Source organism: Manis pentadactyla, chromosome 13 (assembly GCF_030020395.1).
Source record: "Manis pentadactyla isolate mManPen7 chromosome 13, mManPen7.hap1, whole genome shotgun sequence".
Taxonomy (NCBI): Eukaryota; Metazoa; Chordata; class Mammalia; order Pholidota; family Manidae; genus Manis; species Manis pentadactyla.
This window is the reverse complement of record NC_080031.1, coordinates 16,424,356-16,443,285: the sequence shown is the minus strand read 5'-3', so window position 1 is coordinate 16,443,285 and position 18,930 is coordinate 16,424,356. Positions and strand designations below refer to the sequence as shown.

Below are 18,930 nucleotides of genomic sequence, written 5' to 3'. Positions count from 1 at the left end.
AGAATGACACAGTCATAGGATAAAGCAGAGTGACTTAACAAAAGCTCACCATGAGTCAACAGAGTTATATGGCTCCTGCAACACCTGAGGGAATCTCAGACCTTTTTCCCTGTCTTCCTCTCTTTCCTTTCTGTCTATTCATAAACACCAAGTGTCACATTTGTGCCATGTACTATGCTAAGTGTGCTAGGAAAGATACATAAGGTGGTCCCTGACCTCCAGGAGATCACATGGGTAGGGGAGATAGACATGCTAGTAGGTAACCACACGATGTGTGTGGTGGGTGTTAAGAAAAGAAGTAAGGACAAGAGCAATGGAGGCATAAAGGAAGAAATGAAAGGTTTCAAAAGGAAGCTGAGCCTGGAATTTTGTCTTGAATTGTAACAAGTGTTTTCAAGGTAGACAAGGGCAGCGCTCAGCAGAGGGAGCAGTTAGCACATGTTCTGTGAAGAAGGAGAGCAGAAACCCCCAAAGAGTTTATGGAATGAGGGGCCAAAGGATCAGGGGAGGCTGGCAAACCTGGGCCAGACCTGCAGGCTTTCCTATACCTTTCCTAATAGCTGAGACTTCATCCTATTCGGACTTGGAATCAGCCGAGGTCATATCTTATAATATTCTGGGCCACTCGGAGTATACTGAGAGAAGATTGCTTTAAGAATAATATGATGTAACCAGAACAACCTTAAATAAGGACAATCAGCACCTTTTCCTATGTGATCATATAGAAAATAGGAAAAAGACTTTGGATATTTAACTTAGTGGAGAGGAGATTTGAAGGAGAAGCAGAGAGAATCATGTTTTAAAATATCTGAAGGAAAGTCACGTTGAAAAATTAGACTTGTCCTGTGTGTAGCAGTATTAGTATTAATCATAATACTATTAGGTAATATTTATTGAGAACTTTTTATGTGCTAGGCAGTGTTCCAAGCACTTTATCAGCAGTAACTTATTTAATCCTCATAACAGCCTTAAAGGTAAGTCCAATAATTATTTCAGTTTTATTGAAGAGGGGACAAAATCACACAGAGGTTGATTAAACTGCTTAAGGTTTTAAACTAGGAAGTGGCAAAGCCAGGATGTGAACCCAGCAATCTAGCCACTATTATAATGCCCCTGCAGACCTAGAGCAAATGGCTGAAATCTACAGGAAGACAGATTCTCCTTGTCTTCCTCTTCTTCTTGTCTCCCTAAAACCTAGTGTTCAGATACAATAGACCACCTGCAGCGATGCATTTCCCTCTTAGTGGAGATAGAAGCTAGGGACCACTGCAGCCGTATTGTTGAACTATCAGAACTCAGAAAGAGGGATTAAAGTAGATCATCACGCAGTTCCCTCTGGGTTTAGGTTGGCTTTGACTCTGGGGTTCACCGCTACGGCAGTGTGAACACTTTGGGAAGCTATCAGTTTGAACACTTTACAAGTTCCCCAGTGACTGCCCTTGGCACAAATGTGCATGGTAACCCTGTCCCCCAAACGCCTCCAGGACCTGCTGACTCCATCAAAGTAGACAAGTCTGCACCAGAGGAACTGACCTGGCGTGGAGCATGGAGCCGGCATCGCCTCTGCCTAACACACTAGCTGCAAAGCTGCCACTGAGGCTCTCAGCACCGAGCCCCTGCTGCCCATGAGAAGGAGCAGTGGAGGTAACATAACGCTGCTGGTGAGGCGGTTCCTGGGCAGGGCATTTGGGGCCAGGCAAAGGAGGAGCACGTACATCTTCTCACTTTTGAGTGGAGCTCCGTCCAAGGCTCACCACGGCACAGCACTCTCTACATCCAGCTCTAACACCTCATTGCTAACCCACATACAAATGGCTCCTGAATTTCTCTTATAGGATTGGTTAATTAAAAGTCATTATCATTCCTGATTTCCCCTACCTGAAATGCTTTGGCAAGTTAATCCTTTCCTCCCATCCGAAGGAAGCCTTATAGATAAAGGCATATGTACATATATGGACATGCGATACAGTATATACAATGCAGTATGTAGTGTTTGTATGCACACACACCACTCACACATTCTGATTTTGGTCATCGTCTGTGACTGTGTTTAGATTCTTACTTTCCTGCAAGGCAGAGCCTGCTTCTGAATATCTTCTGCCAGCACCACTACCTTTAAAGAATTATACTCAGAAAGACTATTTGAAGAATTGCAAAATGTTGACCACTAAAGGAAACTTGAAAATCTTTCAGTCCAACTGAATTTAGAGATGGGGAACTAAAGCTCATGTAGGGAATGTGTCTTACCCAAGGTCACAGAACATTTTCAGATGACTTTAGAGGTATAGTCTTTAAACCCGACCACATTTTAGAACCTCTTACGGTGCTCTAAAAAAATCAGTGTAATAGGGGGCAGGCATCATGAAAAAATCCAGTTCAATCAGTCTGGGATAGGGTCCAGTCATTGGTATTTTTATAGGACTCCTCAGGCAATTCTATGATACACAGAGTTTGAGAACCACTTACATAGAACATAAGTATTGCAAATGAACACACATCACACCTATGCTCTGAGGACATTCCTGACTTCCAAGACTGGATCAGCAGATGGAGAATTGCTCTAGTCTCACTGACTTGGAGGTATCATGGATCCATGGGAAAGGTAATTACTTGTTCTTGTACATAAGAAAAGTTAAGAATAATTGCCACCACCGCTTTGGAAAAGAATAGATGCAGCCAGGTAAGCAGTCATCCGAAAGCATTCAGGGGCAGCTGCAGTACACAGTGCGAGCATAAGAGAAGCTATATTCCCTCTGGGTACATAATCCAACACAAGTTAATAGATTGAAAGATTTGTGTCCTAATCACAGTATACTGCTAGAATATGAAAAATAATGATGCATTTATTATTATTATTATTATCCCAAGAACCCAAAGTTAGGGGATGATGGTTCTGAAAAGGGAGGTCATCTTAGATCTACCCTGAAATATGAATACAGACTAGCTGCCTAAGGCAAACCCTTCCTGGTCTTAGATAAGTGTTCTCCCCATACCTGCTTTGGTCCTCTAGTTCAGTGCAGAGAACAGGGCACAGAGGAGGTGATAGGCCCACAGATAGGGTGGCAGTGGTGGCAGGAATCAACCAATAACTCAGATGACCAGAGACCATTGCTGCAAAACCAGTTGACTTTACACCAGTTTTCACTACCTGCATACTAACTGAGGGCACATCAACATCCATGAGCTCCTTTTGGGCAGGAGATGACCTGGAGTAGCGAAGGCAGTACATCTTATTCATTATTCACCCAGAGCTGGAGTTGTTCATCCTCCCCCAGGGCTCCTTATCTAAATACAAGTACGGAGAGTTAGTTGCTTTCTTGCCGCTCATCATATTTGCACAAGAAACCAGAGTTCCTGTTGATGCTCCCAATTGTTATTAAAAAGGATGACAAACCAAGCCAAAACTGGGAGATTTTTCTATGTCTTTGGTCTCATTCTTTCATTGGTTTTAGTCACTGTTGTATTCCCAGCACCCAAAATAATGCATGAATCATCATAGGCACTCAATAAACACTTGCTGGGTGATTAAACCAATGAACAAGTAAACAATTAGACAGTCTGTGTTGGGTTAGATTTGGTGGCACCACCAAGACCAAGAGAAGGAAGCACCTCTACAGAGTGAATTTGCATGAGCAATTGAAGCCCAAACCATCCAGTCTTTTGATCAGTCTTTTATTACTATGAAGGGCAATACTCTTAGAAAAGAAAAAAAATCAAATTCAGTAACCTAAGATGTCCTTAGTAACAGAGCTGAAGAATGTGTTTTCCAGTATTTGATTTCTTAACTTGACATTCTCTGTTGAAATACTCTCTTCTCAGCAATGAAAATGTGAATCTTTGTTGGTTTGTTTTGTAGTTTGCAAATGACTTACAGAGCTCTTCTGGCAGGGTTTCTCTTGCTTCTTGCAAACAAACAAAAGGCCATTCCTCTAATATAACTTAAGTGGGGAGATTCTGTGATTTCTCTTGGTTTTGGAAGGTGGAGGAAAGGAGGAGCAAATAGAAAGAAGAATGAGGAAAATTGAAACAAGCAGGGCCATAGGAGCAGAGCAAAATGCAGGAAAGAGGCAAAGATAAATTGGATGTGGTAAATTAGAATATCAGGGTGCCAAACAGCTGAGGACCCTGTAATCAATAGGATCCTGGGGACCTTTACTGGGGATGGCTGGCTCTCAGGGTCACCCTCCCATGTATGGGGCCACGAGCTGGGCTCCTTGTGAACTGGGAAGGCAGAACCTTCCCCTTCTTCTCCTAGCAAGCCTGCATGAAGTGGAGCAACCCCTGCCAGCTTGACCTAGATCTGTCAACCGATCAATTATTTTTCCCAAAGAGGAGGAGGAAAATGAAAGAAAGAAAGAAAAAGGGAAAGAGAAAATGGGGGGGAAAGAGGGCAGAAAGAGGAACGGAGGAAAGGGGAGAGGAAAAGAGAGAGGAGTGGGGAGAGAGAGAGTGGGAGGGAAGGGGGATGGCATGTTTCTTTTAAGTTTAAGCAGTGATAGCAGAACAGGATTAACACAGAAGTTTTCATAAATAAATACACACATTCATAAAATGAAGCATAAAGCTCTCAGACATTCTGACCCAAATCACAGTCAAAGCAGAGGAGAGAGTCCTCTTTTTCCCCGCTTTTCCCTGTCCTGATTAGAGCTGTTTTGCTCGTCTCCCTCTCAGACTCCCAGCTACAGTCCCTCAGCGTGCTCCCCCTCTCTGCCGTTCTCCCTGCAGGCATTGCACCTCCATGTAGCAGCTCCTTTCACCCACGGACGGACGGGAGGCCTGCACCCTGCATGCTTCTCCTAAAGCCCCTCTGGCCGCCCCCAATGCACTCTAATGCAATGGAAGCATCCACCACCAGGTGGGAGGGGGCGCTGGCGGAGATGGCTGCAACCGCACCGTCCCACCCCATCCGACCTGTATGCCATCGATTTCCTTATTTTTGCATGTTTTCATTTTTTACGTTTAATTTGTTTTATTGAATCTCAAATGACTGTAGACATAAAGTAAACATGTAACAAGCCAGTAGAGCAGAAAGGAAGTAAACCGCATAAATACAACCGATCTCAGCATGGAGTTCCACTTAGCACCACATGTTTGGAGTGTTACAAGCATTAATGAGTCCTTATAACACCCAGGGGAGATGCTCCCCAGCCTGGCAGGCAGGTGGAGAGACAGGCTCACAGAGAGAAAGATTTTCCCCTACAGAAAACAGAGAACTTTGAGCTCAGATATACATGTTCCTCACTGAGCTACGCTCAGGCCACCAGAACTGGCCTCAAATCTGGGAGTCATACCCTTTAGAGTTTTCGAAGAGTCAGTAGGACCTCTGCTAAGGTTAGATATAAAGCAAATATTCTTTGCATCTTTAGCATTCTAGTTGGTGGGCAAGAGCGAACCACAAGCTACAAAACCAAAAAATCCTGGAGCGGAGCCACATCCCAGACTCTACTGATAGTCCTTTCCAAAGGGTTTCCACCATGAGTAGGCAGCCCAGAGCACTGCAGATCTTTCCAGCATGTGTTTCCTGCACATGTCGGGATCATGTGTCCCATATTGATTCAGAAATGTTGCCGGTTCTTAGAATACTGAGAGAGCTCACTGCATCTCAAGGGATAAACCAAGGTCAATGTGGGTTTGTCTGGCCCATCTATGCAGGTACCCAGTACCAGCTTGGGTCACTGAATCTCAGGGCAGCCAGACTATATGCACGGAGAGGACAGAGCCTTCCAGAAGATAGTCCCATTGACAGAAGATGGGAGCACCTCAGCGGGGAACCAGGAGAGATCCTTCAAGGACACAGCTGAATGCTCCTTGATATCAGCACCACAGCAGAGGCTTACTGAGAATCAGCAACAGGCAGGGGATAGGCCTCGAGGCTGATCAAGAAGGGGTTCTTTGGCTTATACTTGACTTTGAAAGTGCCAACAAGGAAGAACCAGCACTGAGACTAGGCTGTGCCCCTGGAAATTAAAGCTACAACCCCAAGAATGGCCTTCATGCAGCAAGGCCTGCTGGTCACTGCAGAGACTCACCCTTGATCAAATGCATAGAGGACCATCATGTGGTTCTCAGGATGGAGGTGAGCTGCCTGAGCTGTGCTGTCCACAGCTTTCCTATAACCTGCCCCGAGCTGGCAGCTCCAAGCATAGCAGCCAGAGTCCACTTTGTGAAGCTACCGCATCCCTTTCCTCTGCCTTTTTTTTGGCCATGCTTCCAAGAGTCCACAATGCTTGCATCAGGCTCAGGGGTCCATCATCCCAAACTGATTTTTCACTTTGCCAGTAAACATTGTTATGGTCTCATCTGCCCTCACATTCAGGAGCACTGCCCAACTCAGGCTGCTGCTGGCACCCACATGTTCACTGTGAGTGGCAGGAGCTTGGCCAGTCTGCCCAGCTGAACAGTGCCCATGTCATCCACATTGACAGAAGGCAAGGGAAGTTAGTTTGGTCTATGTTCCCTTCCACTCTGCCCTGTGTGTGTCTCAAGTGAGCAGACAAGTTGATGCAGGGAATGAGGAGATGAGAGGAAAATAGGAAAGCAAGACAGGAATCCCGCCAAGCTCATTGGAAGGTGTTAAAGGGAGCATTAATCCTTCGAAGGAGAAATGGTCGGGTTTCTAGAAAGAAAAACGCTGCAGCACAACCAGCCATTCCTTTCAGGGCCTCTCAATGGCAGAAGGTGGGTGGTGCGCTGAAAAGGACAGCAGCTAATCCAGCTCCTCACCCACACTCAGGAAAGAGGAGCTGCCAGTTAATCAACCTTCTGCTACTTAGGGCCTGCGCCCTGGGTACTAATCACCCCCTCCCTCCCACCCATCACTAATCAGTGCTGAGTCCCTCGGAAATTCCCTCCCCTCTAAGCTGGATCATGCTTGCTGGTTGGGTTGTGGGGAGGAGCAGGTCAGGGAGGGGTCCATGACCTGCCGCTTGCACCACCGGACACCTTTTTAAGAGGTAAGAAACCAAGAAAGTAGCAGCTCTAGGAAAATCCAGCTTAAAACCAAAACAGAGAAGAAGAAAAAAATTGCTCTGGGATGTGTACTGCATCCTAACTAGTCCCACTGGGTCAATGCAATAGGGTTGGATTATTGCAGGCAAGACCTGCGGTGTCTCAGTAATTCTGTAAGTTTGATAAGAGATAGCTGGCAGATTCTGGCTTCCATCCCCTGAGAAAGAAAACAGACATCACCTTGGCTGGTCCAACTGGAATGCGGAATGGGGGGCCTTTGGGGGTCATTCTGCCTTAAAACTGGGCAGCCTGTTTTATTATGACACATCAAAACCTATTCAGAGCTGGCTGGAGCTGAGTAGCACAAATAAGACCATTCTTCTCCTTAAGAAAGTCAGGATTTGGTGGAATGTGAGGACATCTGAGGTAGTCCGGTAGCTTCCATCCCTACCCCAAGACAGGAACAAGATTACAAAATCAGATTTCGCCCTGGAGAATTTTGCACCACTACTTTCTACTCATCTATTCAGCATTGATTCAAAGTGTGAGCAAATATTATGCTTCCCTGCATTTATTTCTGATGAAAAAAAAAATCACGTATGCTAATTTATATGTAAATTTAGTATGGCCCCGGGGCTCCTGGCGTGCTGCCAAGGGGGCTGTTGATGGTGGCAGTTTGGCCATTGTCTCCAGTTTGATGTTGTAGAGACCTCTACCTCGGGACAGGGGAATTATTGAGGACACGGGGCGTTCCCTTTCCCTTCCTCTGACCCTTCACTCCACCTCTTGCTCAGTTAGTTCTCATTCGTTGTGAGATGATAGAAGCCATTTCCCTGCAGGCTTCTGGCCCTGAACTAGTTTCCCCACTGCCAGTCTTAGGGCCCTGACCTCACTGGGTGAACCCCTGTGCACCCAGAACAAGCAGGGGTGCGCACATACCCCCGCACACACACACACACACACACGCACAAGCTGCTGCTCCATATTACGTAAGAAGAAGCAGTCAAGGATGCCTCCGAGTTGGCTTCTTCACTCTTACACCCACCAGTGCCCCTCGGGGAGAGGAGAGAGATCTTGAGGCCAGTACCCCTCTGAGTCGGGATGCAGCAGGCGATGTCAAGGATATCCCCCACCGCCAGGACTTCCTTGTCACCCGACCCAGACCTCTCCAGCACCCCTTGCCTTCCTCCTTGACCCCCGCCAAGGGTACACAGGTGCTTGATTGTTCCCAGCCTGTCTCTCTGCCCACCTTGTGTGGGTCTGCAGGGCAGCCACTGTACCCTATGTCCAGGAACAGAGGCAGTCCCCAAAGCCTACCCTCAGAGAGGGGTCAGCAGGACCAGGGGTGGGACTGTGAGACCGTGAGAACTCCACATTGCAGAAGGAGAAGCGAACAGAAGGGTAGGACCCCTCCATCCTTTATAACCCCATGAGACAAAACTTTCCTCTGGGAATGCAGTGACACAGAGAGCAGATCTGATGTGCTGAACCACCCAGGAAAGTTTCTCTGTCTGCCTCAACCCCTATGAGTTCAGGTATCTCTAATATGAAAGAGGCAAGCCAGACACCCTGGAAGGACAAGGTGGTGAGCAAGCATGTTAGAGGATTATGCTGCTACTGGCACATGGGGGCTGGGACAGAGTGTGGGGCCACACGATGCAGCAAATAGACTCAAGGCGAAAGCAAAGTCCAAATGCACCCCAGCACTGCACTGCCCACATCAAAGTGCACAGCCAGCCAGGGAGCCAGCCCGGCCCTCAACTGCGGCCCCGGCACTGGACTTACCACAGAGAAACAGGCAGAAAATTAGGATCAGACTCTTACTGCTTCTCTCCCTTTCAACTTAGAAAGTCTTTCCTAAATTTCAGAGCCCTGTGCATCCATGTTCCCACTGCCTTTTATCTGCTGGTTATGCTCCCCACTGCCCCCGCCACAAACACACCCCCAAACACATTCAGAGCTGATAAAATTGCCCAGCGCTGCTGCAAATTGATTCATTCCTTCAAGCTGAATAGCTGACCCAAACCTTACAGGATGCAGTTACCTGATTGTTTCTAGCCTGCGTTTTTCCAGTTTACTCCTTTTAGAAGCTTTGCAAGTTTACTGGCTCATATTTAAAGTTTCTTCCTGCAATTTTCTTCCCAGTAACATAAGCAACACATTAGCCACCCCACTGCCCTCCCAATCTGTAATTTTCCCCTGCTTCCATGTGTGCTCTGTTGTGTATATGTGCAAGAATGTACATAAAACCAGGGAAACAACACATAGCCACATACCTAACAGGAGCACTAAACACATTTTACTTATGCATATACATTCCCCCATTCCAGCAGCAGCCAGAATCAAATCAATATTCTCACAGCCTGGTAGGGAGAATGAAGTCCCAGCCATGCTGTTTAAACGGTCTCTCCTCCACCTGCAAACCGCGCAGCAGAGCCGACTCGGGGAGCCTGCGAATCATATCAAGTACGCTGTACAATTCCTGGGTCTACCGTAGGCAAATCAATAGCAAGCTCTTACCTTGAAAGAGAAACAGAGCAGCCAGCCCCGTGAAGATTGCCCAAGAGATAGAATTGTGCATTTTTGCCTGGATGGTTTTCATGATTTTTTCTTCTTCTTCTTTTTCTTCTTTCTTGTCAGATTCGTTTTTTTCTTTCTTTCTTTCCTGACAGATTGCGTTGCTCTCAAGCTTCTGGAAGGAAATTTAAATCCACTGTTTTGCTGAAGGACACAAGAAAGCCGAGGTGTGAGAGAGTGTGACTTCTCAGTAATTATCTCTACTCATACTCTGGCACTGAGACACATCGTACAATCTGGCCCTGGACAGCCCTCCTACAAGCTGCAATCATTGGTTCTAATCCAAGGATTGACAGAGCTACAACACACACGCGCACAGGCACACACACACACACACACACACACACACACACTCAGGAATCATTTACTGGGCAAATCAGGCTAGCTGATTAAAGAGACAGGAGCCTGGAGAGATGGAATGATAAATGTCACTTTGCCCCTTCTATATTACTTTCATTTTTTAAACTGACAGTCTCAGAGCTCCAAGCGTCAAAAAATCCCTTTCCTTCTGGCATTCTCTGGCCTCCTGAACTCAAATTCCCTTTGCATTGGAAAAATCCCATAGCCAGCAATGGCTTACAGGAAATTTTAAAGGGACATTTTCATGCTCGTGAAGCTTGCAAAGATGAGTCGAATTGCATTTGTTGGTACCTATTTTCCTCTCTGATGAAAATATTATTCAGTGACAGATTTCTTTCTCTCTGTCTCTTATCTTGCACCTTTCCCCAATCAACCTCTTACTTAGTTGACTTTGAAAATAATAAATAACTTTCTATTTTCTTCTCCTGTCACTCCTGTCCCAGAAAACCTGTGTTACTCCTATTTTTCATTCATTTAATTTATTTCCTAACGTCATCCATGTGTATATGATACTATGAAAAAGAATGAGGTTTCTGAGATTTGAGAAGAACTGTAGTCTGAATATGAAGAAACTTCCCCAAAAGAGAACAAGGAATGAGTTTATTCTACATGCCTCAGTCAAACTACAGTCCCTAAAAGTCATAATGTAAGTGCTTGTAGTTTAAACTGCAGCAAGACAGATTTAAGTTAGAAATGCTGAAGGACTTTCTGAGTGTAGACTTTGCGTGTGGTTATAAAGTATCCTCAGAGAGTTGCAGACATTCATCTCCTTGGTGATGGGTAAAAATAAAAATCAGACAGAAATAATCAAATGGATATAATGACTCTAAGTCCCCGGAAGTTGATTCAAATTTTTGGTTTCCGGTTTTATGATGTGAACAGAAATTCTGGAAAACTTAGCCCCTCACAGAACATTCCCCAGCTGATCTGACAAATTAATTCATGACATCACAATGCTTTGACATACATTTTAAAAATACTTCTTCAGCTCTCCACAGCTAATTATTATACTTGCTCGTAACCCTCAATATAATCTTAATGTATATATTCTCAAACTGCATAGAACAAAGGTATTTATTGCCTGTTTATGTTTTTATGGGCATACAGGCAAAATGGAAACAATACTGTCATCTCACACACGTCGGAGAGGTGCCATTCAGCCTGTGGTGTGTGTAAAGGAGGGTGGCCCTCTGCAGCCATGCAGCCCAGTGACTCTGAGTGGAAGGAAGGAACACTGAGGACTGAAGACCAGGGTCCTAGTCTCAGCTCCACACAAACCGGAGGATTGTGGGTAGGTCATTTTACCTCTGTGAACCTTGGCCTCTCATCTGTAAAATTAGAGAACAATTAGAGAATCGTTTTGAGGGTCTCTTTAAATTTTAAAGGTGTTTTACGTTAACAGATGTTTCCTACTCTGTGTGCATTCACATTCCATCAGAATGTCCTTGACACTGTCGGTTCCCACTGGATAAGAATTTTCTTTCTCTAGTGTTCAACAGAGTGACATGTGCAGTGAAATGCTTCGGAATGGCTATGGCGACAGTGCAGTTCAGTGTAGTGTGGACAACTGTGCGGTGCAGAAGGAAGGATGGTTTCCTCCTACTCTCATCCTGCTTCTCTCCAGCAAGATGATAAAATCCATAGGTTGTTGATAGTCTTTAGTCTCCACCTGCAGAGGTAGAGACACTGACATTTATAAATGTCCTCACCCTAGACTGCCATTAATCTGTACATTTATCAATGTTTATTAAGCATCCAAATGTATGGCAATAACAATGAATTAATAATTCTAATTGATATTTACTGGGCATTTGCTGTCTGCCAGGAATGAGACCTAGTGTTTTGCATGCATTTTTCTCATTAAATCCTTACACCTTATGAACTGGTGCTATTATCATCCCTGTTTTATGGTGAGAACACACAGCTGCTTAGCAGTGCAGAAGGACTTGAACCCAAGCATGTACTTCAGACTCACTTCGAAAATATCCTGTGCTAAATACTGTGAGGGACTCAAATAGATATCAAACATTCTTATATATAATCTTGTTGCTGTTTTTAATAGCATATAAGGTTGTAAATCATATGAAACCACACATATATTGATAGAGGAAAGACAGAAAACTCACATATTGCTTTTAACATGAACTGAATTGCAAAGGGTTGGTACCCTAATTAATTGTACCAGAAAGCAAAGAAGTGATAGGTGGCCATTTTCTATGACAGAATTTCAAAGCTCTATAGAGATTCCCAAAGTCATGATACATGTTGAAAGTGAGGTCGATACTAGACCTAAGGCAGAGGGAAGAAGACTGCAGGCAAGGAATACCAAAAATTAAAATTAGAGACAGAAATATACCATGTAAGTTTTCAGCTCTAGAGACCTGAGATGTCCTATCATGTCCTTCTGTGCTGCAATACAATTTTAAAAAGATACAAAAAAATGCATTGAAATGAAGTTCATTTGTGATCCTTTTTAGTTACTCTCTACACACAGACAATGTAACCATGCCTGGCACACAGCGGGCACACTCAACAGACACTTGTCATCATCAGTATGGCTTGTTGATTGAGAGCACAGACTGGCTACTCCGGCTGGGTTCAGATCCCAGCTCTGACCCCTTGGGGTTATTGGCCTTTGGTTGAATCATCTTAACTCCATGTCTGAAATGGAGATAATGGTTGTAATTCCATCACAACCATCACTGTACATCATAACCATCAAACTAATTTTCATTTGTTTTACTATTTTAAACAGTTTGGACTCATGTGGCCTACCATGTGTCATATAGGAAGGAGCTATCAGCATTTGTGAACTAATTCTCCTAGAGGGTGTTGTTTCGGAATTGTACTTTGTACATTCACTACGGCAAAATAAATCCTCAGGGGTTGCTGAACCAAAAGTCTAATTTGGACTCTCAGTGCTGCTAAACGCTAAACTATCGAGAGAGCTATATATCTTTCAGTGCTTGAATTTGCCACATAGAGTAAAATTTCCCAATGGCCTTCATGCTTGGCAAGAACATACAGTTGACCCCCTCCTGGAGGAGGTGTCTTTCCCCCTCCTTTGCGTTGCGTTTTGACACAAGGCCATCTATATGGGTTTGCTGGATTGCGGGGAAGTGCACTGAGGTAACTACAGATTGAAAGGCTATTCTTAGTCTATGCACACCAGGCTTTTGTTCAACCAGGCCCATCCTTTTACCTAATGAATGGGTCACATCCAAGTGAGTCAGAATGTTTCCTTTCTATTTTCCATGTTGGTCTCATGGTCTTTCAGGCCTTAGAGCCGGGAATCACTATCACTGCACCTGCCCCAAACCGTGTGTGTGTCTTGGTTCTTCCGTGTCAGGGTGGCCCATGGCTGTGGTTAGGGACTTCTGTGACTAGATGTGAAGACATGACTGAAGAAGCTCTGATGGGAGGGGATACTCTGGAACCACACTTCCTTACTCAACAACCAAACCCCCTTCTTCTGAGTCAGGAGGCTCACTAATCAGGTGTCTGTAGGAGTCGCTTTGCCTCTTGGGTTCGCCAGAGGCACGTGATGTATCATTTCCCGCCCGTTCCAGGATTAGAAGAAGATGAATGGCCTTAAGACAAAATTAGTGTAAGGAAAGGGACTTCAAATTTTAGGCAGAATGGTATTCTCTCACCATCCACACTCCTTGAAGTTAGGAGAATTTTGTTACAGAAATAATTTTTCTCTTTGTAGGCAAGGAATAAGGAGAGGGAAACAGACGAGGCCTTTAGCTTCGGAGGAGAGGGCGGCCAGGATGGCATTTCATAAACCTTTCATCAGCAGGTAGCTTAAGATTCTGCATGGTATGTGGTGAGCTAGTACAAATGGGGATTGATTCTCTGCAAACTGTCCCCATGCATACCTGTCACCTCGCCAAACCAGACAGGAAGTGCATGGAGGTCACTGTGGGGCCCGGCTGCCCCACTGTCCAGATACCAGCTGAACCCTAACAGCAGCCCTCCAGCCCTGGGAGGAGGGATGGACAATCGTGCCCCTGTGGTGGTGCAGGCGCAGAGGACTGGCAGCCGGAAAACCCCAATGAGGCGGAGGAAGGTAGGTAGGTGTGCCCGGTGCGTGGGAGGGAGGGAGGGGGTGTGGGGCAGGGTTTTTTATTTCTCTCAGCTATTATGGAAAGAACTGCAGGAGCTTAAATCTAAAGAGCAGAACTGAAATAATGTGCAGGATTTAACAAAAGCCGCTGCTTTGCTCTGTCGTCCACCTGCTGTGGCCTGCCTCAGCTGCGGCTTAGTGTGCTGGGTGATCTCACAGACTCAGCCCAGAAAGAGCCCTGCCTCCAGGGTGGGAGGGAGCTGCCCTGCCCTCCCCACGTTTGGGGCTGAGCAGAGTCCAGTTCTGACTCGCAGTGTCACTTCGGCGAGGGAGCTCTCTGTGGAAAGCGGTCCTGGACGTGGCCTCCATGTACAGTCACTCTGATGTGAGTGGAATGCGTCTAGGATACAAATAATGTTGGAATTCTGTAGCATCTATTTTAAGAGTTTGACTTAGAGGAGGAGATTTCCCAATTTATTGGTAATTTGCCTAAGCTGATAATAAAAATGAAAGTCCAATTCTTAGCAGCACAGAGATTAAGGGCAAGGAGATTTAAATCTGCATTCCTACAAAAGGAGCATTTTCAGTGTTTTCTAACTGGAATTAGAGGCAGTCATCTGACCTTGATTCCTATGAATTATCATCATCATCTCAAAAAGAAGCAATATAGCGTGGCAGCATAACAGAAAGAACATGACACTCAAAATCAGAAGACCTAGATTTGAATCTAATTCCACTTATCAGCTTCAGTTCTGTGATCCTCAATCTTCTCATTTCATCTCATCTCCTCCCCTCTTGCCCTTCAAATGAAAATAATAATAACTACTTCACAGAGTTGGTATGAGTTAACTGGAATGAAGACTGTGAAAGCCCTCATACTATGTCTAACGCACACATTGGCTCCTGTCTTTATGATCAGCAAGCGCACTCGAAGAAACACATCGTGCTGGATAATATGCAGTATGCTCTCCACAGAAAGAGTCACTGCCTTCAGGAGGCTCATGGCCAAAACGTTCTCCCCGGGCTGCGTAGGAGACCAAGGACCTGCTGTTGTTGGAGGCCCAGTGGCCCCCGAGATCAGTTCCATGGAAACTGACTGGGAATGCTACACTCTGGGCACAGGATGGGCAGATAGCCCTGCCCTGGTCCACAAGTTTCTTCACTGGGGGTTTTCTAGGTGCTTTTTGGGAAGAAACATTGCTGCTGGAGAAAGCCTGCAAGGAAATAAAGTCAACAAAAAGGAAGACTAAGTGGAGAGGGCATCCCTAAAAGTGGGAAAAGCCCAGTCTGGAGGCAGGCACACACCCTCACATTCCCATTCCCTTATTTGCTCAAGTTATTTTGGATTGAATTCTGTCACTTGCAACTGAAAGGACCTGCACTGAAAGGGTCCACGTGGAGGGCAGATGAACACAACCTTCCTTGGCTTCCCTTTCCTTCCCACATTATTTTTTTGGATATAGTACAAATATCTAGATATTATATGAAGCTTAGAGATGTAGGTGTCTGAGGCTGTTTATTTTTTAAAAAGTAAGTAGTGTTTTTATCAAATTGGAATTAAAATAAAGTTATAAGTGGAGTCAAGATGGGCAAATAACTCCTCCTCCTAGAAGCTGGTGTGAACAGAGTAAATCACTATGTAATGGTCATCCCTTCATGACAGGCCCCGTGCTGGCACATTGCATGTGTCTTCTTACCTAACCCTCACAGTGTCCCTAGAGGGTGAATACTATTATCCTTTATCTGCAAGTAAAGATTGTTAACTAACATGACTACAATTGAAGAGGTAGTAATTGGTCAGGCTTTCTCAATGCCCAAGATCCTGCTCTTCCCCCAACACTTGGCTACAATCTAAATGAAACTGAGACTCAAAGCAGAAATATCAGGGCAGCATTGCATGGTCAGTGAGAGCTACAAGAAAGGCATTGACCTTAGTCAACTTTGAATAAGAGAAGGTGGGAGCTCATCCACACTGAGGGGAATCACTCAGCAAGGGCTTGGAGGAGAACATGGAGTTCAGTGGAAATCAGGGTGATCCAGTTTGGGTGGAGATGAGGCTATGTATTCAACAGTACTGACAGTAGATGGAGTTTGGATGTAAATTGGAGGGTCTTGAATGCTAAGAGGTTTGACTTGAACTTGATATCATAGCTGCTGTTGATTCTGAGCAAGAAAGTGAAAGCCGTAAAAATCAGTAATTCTGGAGATTAAAATGGCAGAAGGCATAGTAAATCATGTCACATCCCCAGGAAGCCCCCAGTACCTGGCATCTAGATGTGAACAACTGCCCACCTCAACTCCTGTTCTAATCAAGCAGATTGTGAGACAGAGACTCCTGGGATATCAGCAGGTCACCACATGAGTGACTCTGGCATACACGTGGGCCCTGGAAACCTCTTCTTTGCATTCTGCTGCCCACCACCAGGAGTTGAGCAGAACACAGTAGATTGGTAGGACTCAAGTTTGAACTTAGAGGAATGTGGGAAGATTCCTGGGGTTCTTGGAACTTCCCTACTTCCCTACATTGGGGCTGATGACTCTACCTACTTGACAGTAAAGTGTTAATTTACTTTTTTGGGGGCACTTCCTTCCCTGAACATATCTAATTTGAAGACTTTATGGGGAGGACGAGTCTGTTTTAAGGAAGGATTTATGTATTTCCGAATCCCTTGGCCGCATACTCTCTAACACTGTCTAAAAAAACCATATTGAATTCTATCAGCTGAGTTTAGGGGAGGCTGTGAAATTAAGAGTCTAGGCACATTTCTACTGGTCTCCCACATTGTCATTTACACTAGAAAGGATCCAGAGAAGGACGATACTATGCTTAGATTCATGCAGGTTACACACAGAACTCCAAGTAGAACCAAGTTACCTGGCTGTTTGTCCGATGTGATTTCTTTTGTTCCAGATTGCATCTGGATGCCTTAGTTCAAAGTTTGATTAAACAGGTAATGTTAAATGTCCTTTGCCCAAGCAATACATTTTTTACCCCAAAATTATATTCTTGCAAGTGAAAGTTCTGAATCTTTAAAAATACAATGACACCCGGAAAGGGTGGATATATTAAGCTGTTGTCAATCATAGAAGTCTTAGGGTGAAGGGGTTTCAGCACTTTTACAAAGCGTAGGTTATGAAAGGAGGCGTGTTAGTATGAACCAAAGAATTTGTTGGTATGAGGAGGGGGAGGAAATGGTAGGCGAAGAGGAGGATGGAGACCTGGGAGTCTGGGTCCACCAATAAGGACTGACTTGGCTTTTGTAGTGATTCTTAATATTGCTTTGCAAGACAGGAGATGTAGTGGTAAGAACCAAGGTGTAACACTCTAATCAAGTACCTGACTTGTCCATGTGCTGCCCCCATGAGCTACATTGATGACTGTTGCACGGGAGGGGGAGATAAAGATTCTTCCAGGAGGGTATCAACAGAATCTATGTGGGAGGTGACTAGCCTAAGCAGCAGCATCTATTCATCATTGACATTTGACTGATTCTAACCAACAGTAGTATATAGAAGAGACATATAAAGGCTTAAAATCAAATCATGTGTCATGCTGAAGAATAATGGTACTTTCTGAAAGGAGTATGTGTATATTTTTAATTTCTGAGTGAATTAAGTGCCTATAAAAGGTGTTGAATTGGCAGCCTAGAAAGCTGAAGTCCTTGATTTATACCCAGGAGAAAGAAAGACAGAGACAGTCGCCTGAATCATTCCTGAGTGCTCCGAGCCGCCTATCCATACCCTCGGCCCTTTGTCTCTCTGGGAGTTGGCATCCACTGCACATTGTGCTCAGATCATTCTCACCAGTCTCAGTAAGCTTTGGGTTAGGATGATGTAAAGGATAAATGAGAAGGGAATAAAATAAACAAATTGTGATGTCCCTTGCAAACAAATTATCCTGACTATCGTTATGGACCGACCAACAATGCTAACACTTGTACGGCTTTCTCTAAGTTGAACTCCTATTTTCAAAGTATCCTGGTATATTCTATTCCATAATCTTTTCACAGAATATTTGCAATCTTTGCTATTGTCATTTTTGTTTTTGGATGGGAGACTGAGGTAGATAAAATGATAGCATGTTAGATCTGGCAATAATCTTGTGAAGGGATGGCACTAAAAATAGAACCCGGATTTCCTGAACAGGGAGATGAAGAGAGAAGCTCCCAGGCAAAAATGATGAGGCAGCAGGGGGGCTGGGGCTGGAACTCAGGTTCCTGATCCCTCTGCCCTCGTCACTGGTTTAGGCATCGGTCATTATCTAACCCAGAGCAACAAAGAAAACACACACACACACACACACACATACACACACAATGCAATGATGGCAATAAAAACATTAACTAAAATGACACCTATAAGAAAAGAAAGTATCAAGATAGATTAGAGACCTAGAGGTAGAATGTATATGCGGTTGTTGAAGTGAGGAGAGCTGGCTTCTCTCCCACTTGCAGGAAGCTTTTCTTTACAGGAGACTGAAGCTGCCTGGGTCACAGACACCCCATTCTTGACCTGGGGGAGTAAAAACAACCTCACTAGATTGAACACAGGACATACTTAAAGCCGTTGGTATTCAGTAGGCACTGAGTATATATTTGTTCTCCTACTAGAAGAACATTATTTTTCAATCAGGTAGACAAATATAATTATTTGGGAAGAAGTTTCTTTAAGTAAACAAAAGACTGATTTACATTAAAATCGTCATTGTGATTAGCCCTAACTTTGATGTCTTTTCATTTTGTTTGTTTTTGTAAAATTGAGTAGACTCTTGATTTGACAAATTAATGAGGCTTCAGATACACCTTTCTTGCATTTAGTCCAAGAAAAACTTTTTGGGGGTGATTTATATTAACAAAATATCAAAATACATAAAAGTTGGTTTACTAAAATATAAAAGGAGAGGTGATTCCAGGTAGAAGATTGCTCTCTGCACCCATCCGTTTCAAAAGGGAGGTTTGTTCTTGGAAGAGAGGAGA

The 18,930-nt window shown here is 44.5% G+C and overlaps 1 protein-coding gene across 1 annotated transcript in view; it reads right to left on the bottom strand.

Moving 5' to 3' along the window:
• The window catches only part of NTM (neurotrimin), a 913,692-nt gene extending 903,912 nt beyond the window's left edge, over positions 1-9,780 (bottom strand). Inside the window, exon 1 of the mRNA XM_036930127.2 lies at positions 9,469-9,780. Coding sequence (XP_036786022.1) covers positions 9,469-9,550 — 82 coding nt within the window. The 5' untranslated portion in view covers positions 9,551-9,780. The remainder of the gene's footprint in view (positions 1-9,468) is intronic.
• Between the last annotated feature and the right edge of the window lie 9,150 nt (positions 9,781-18,930).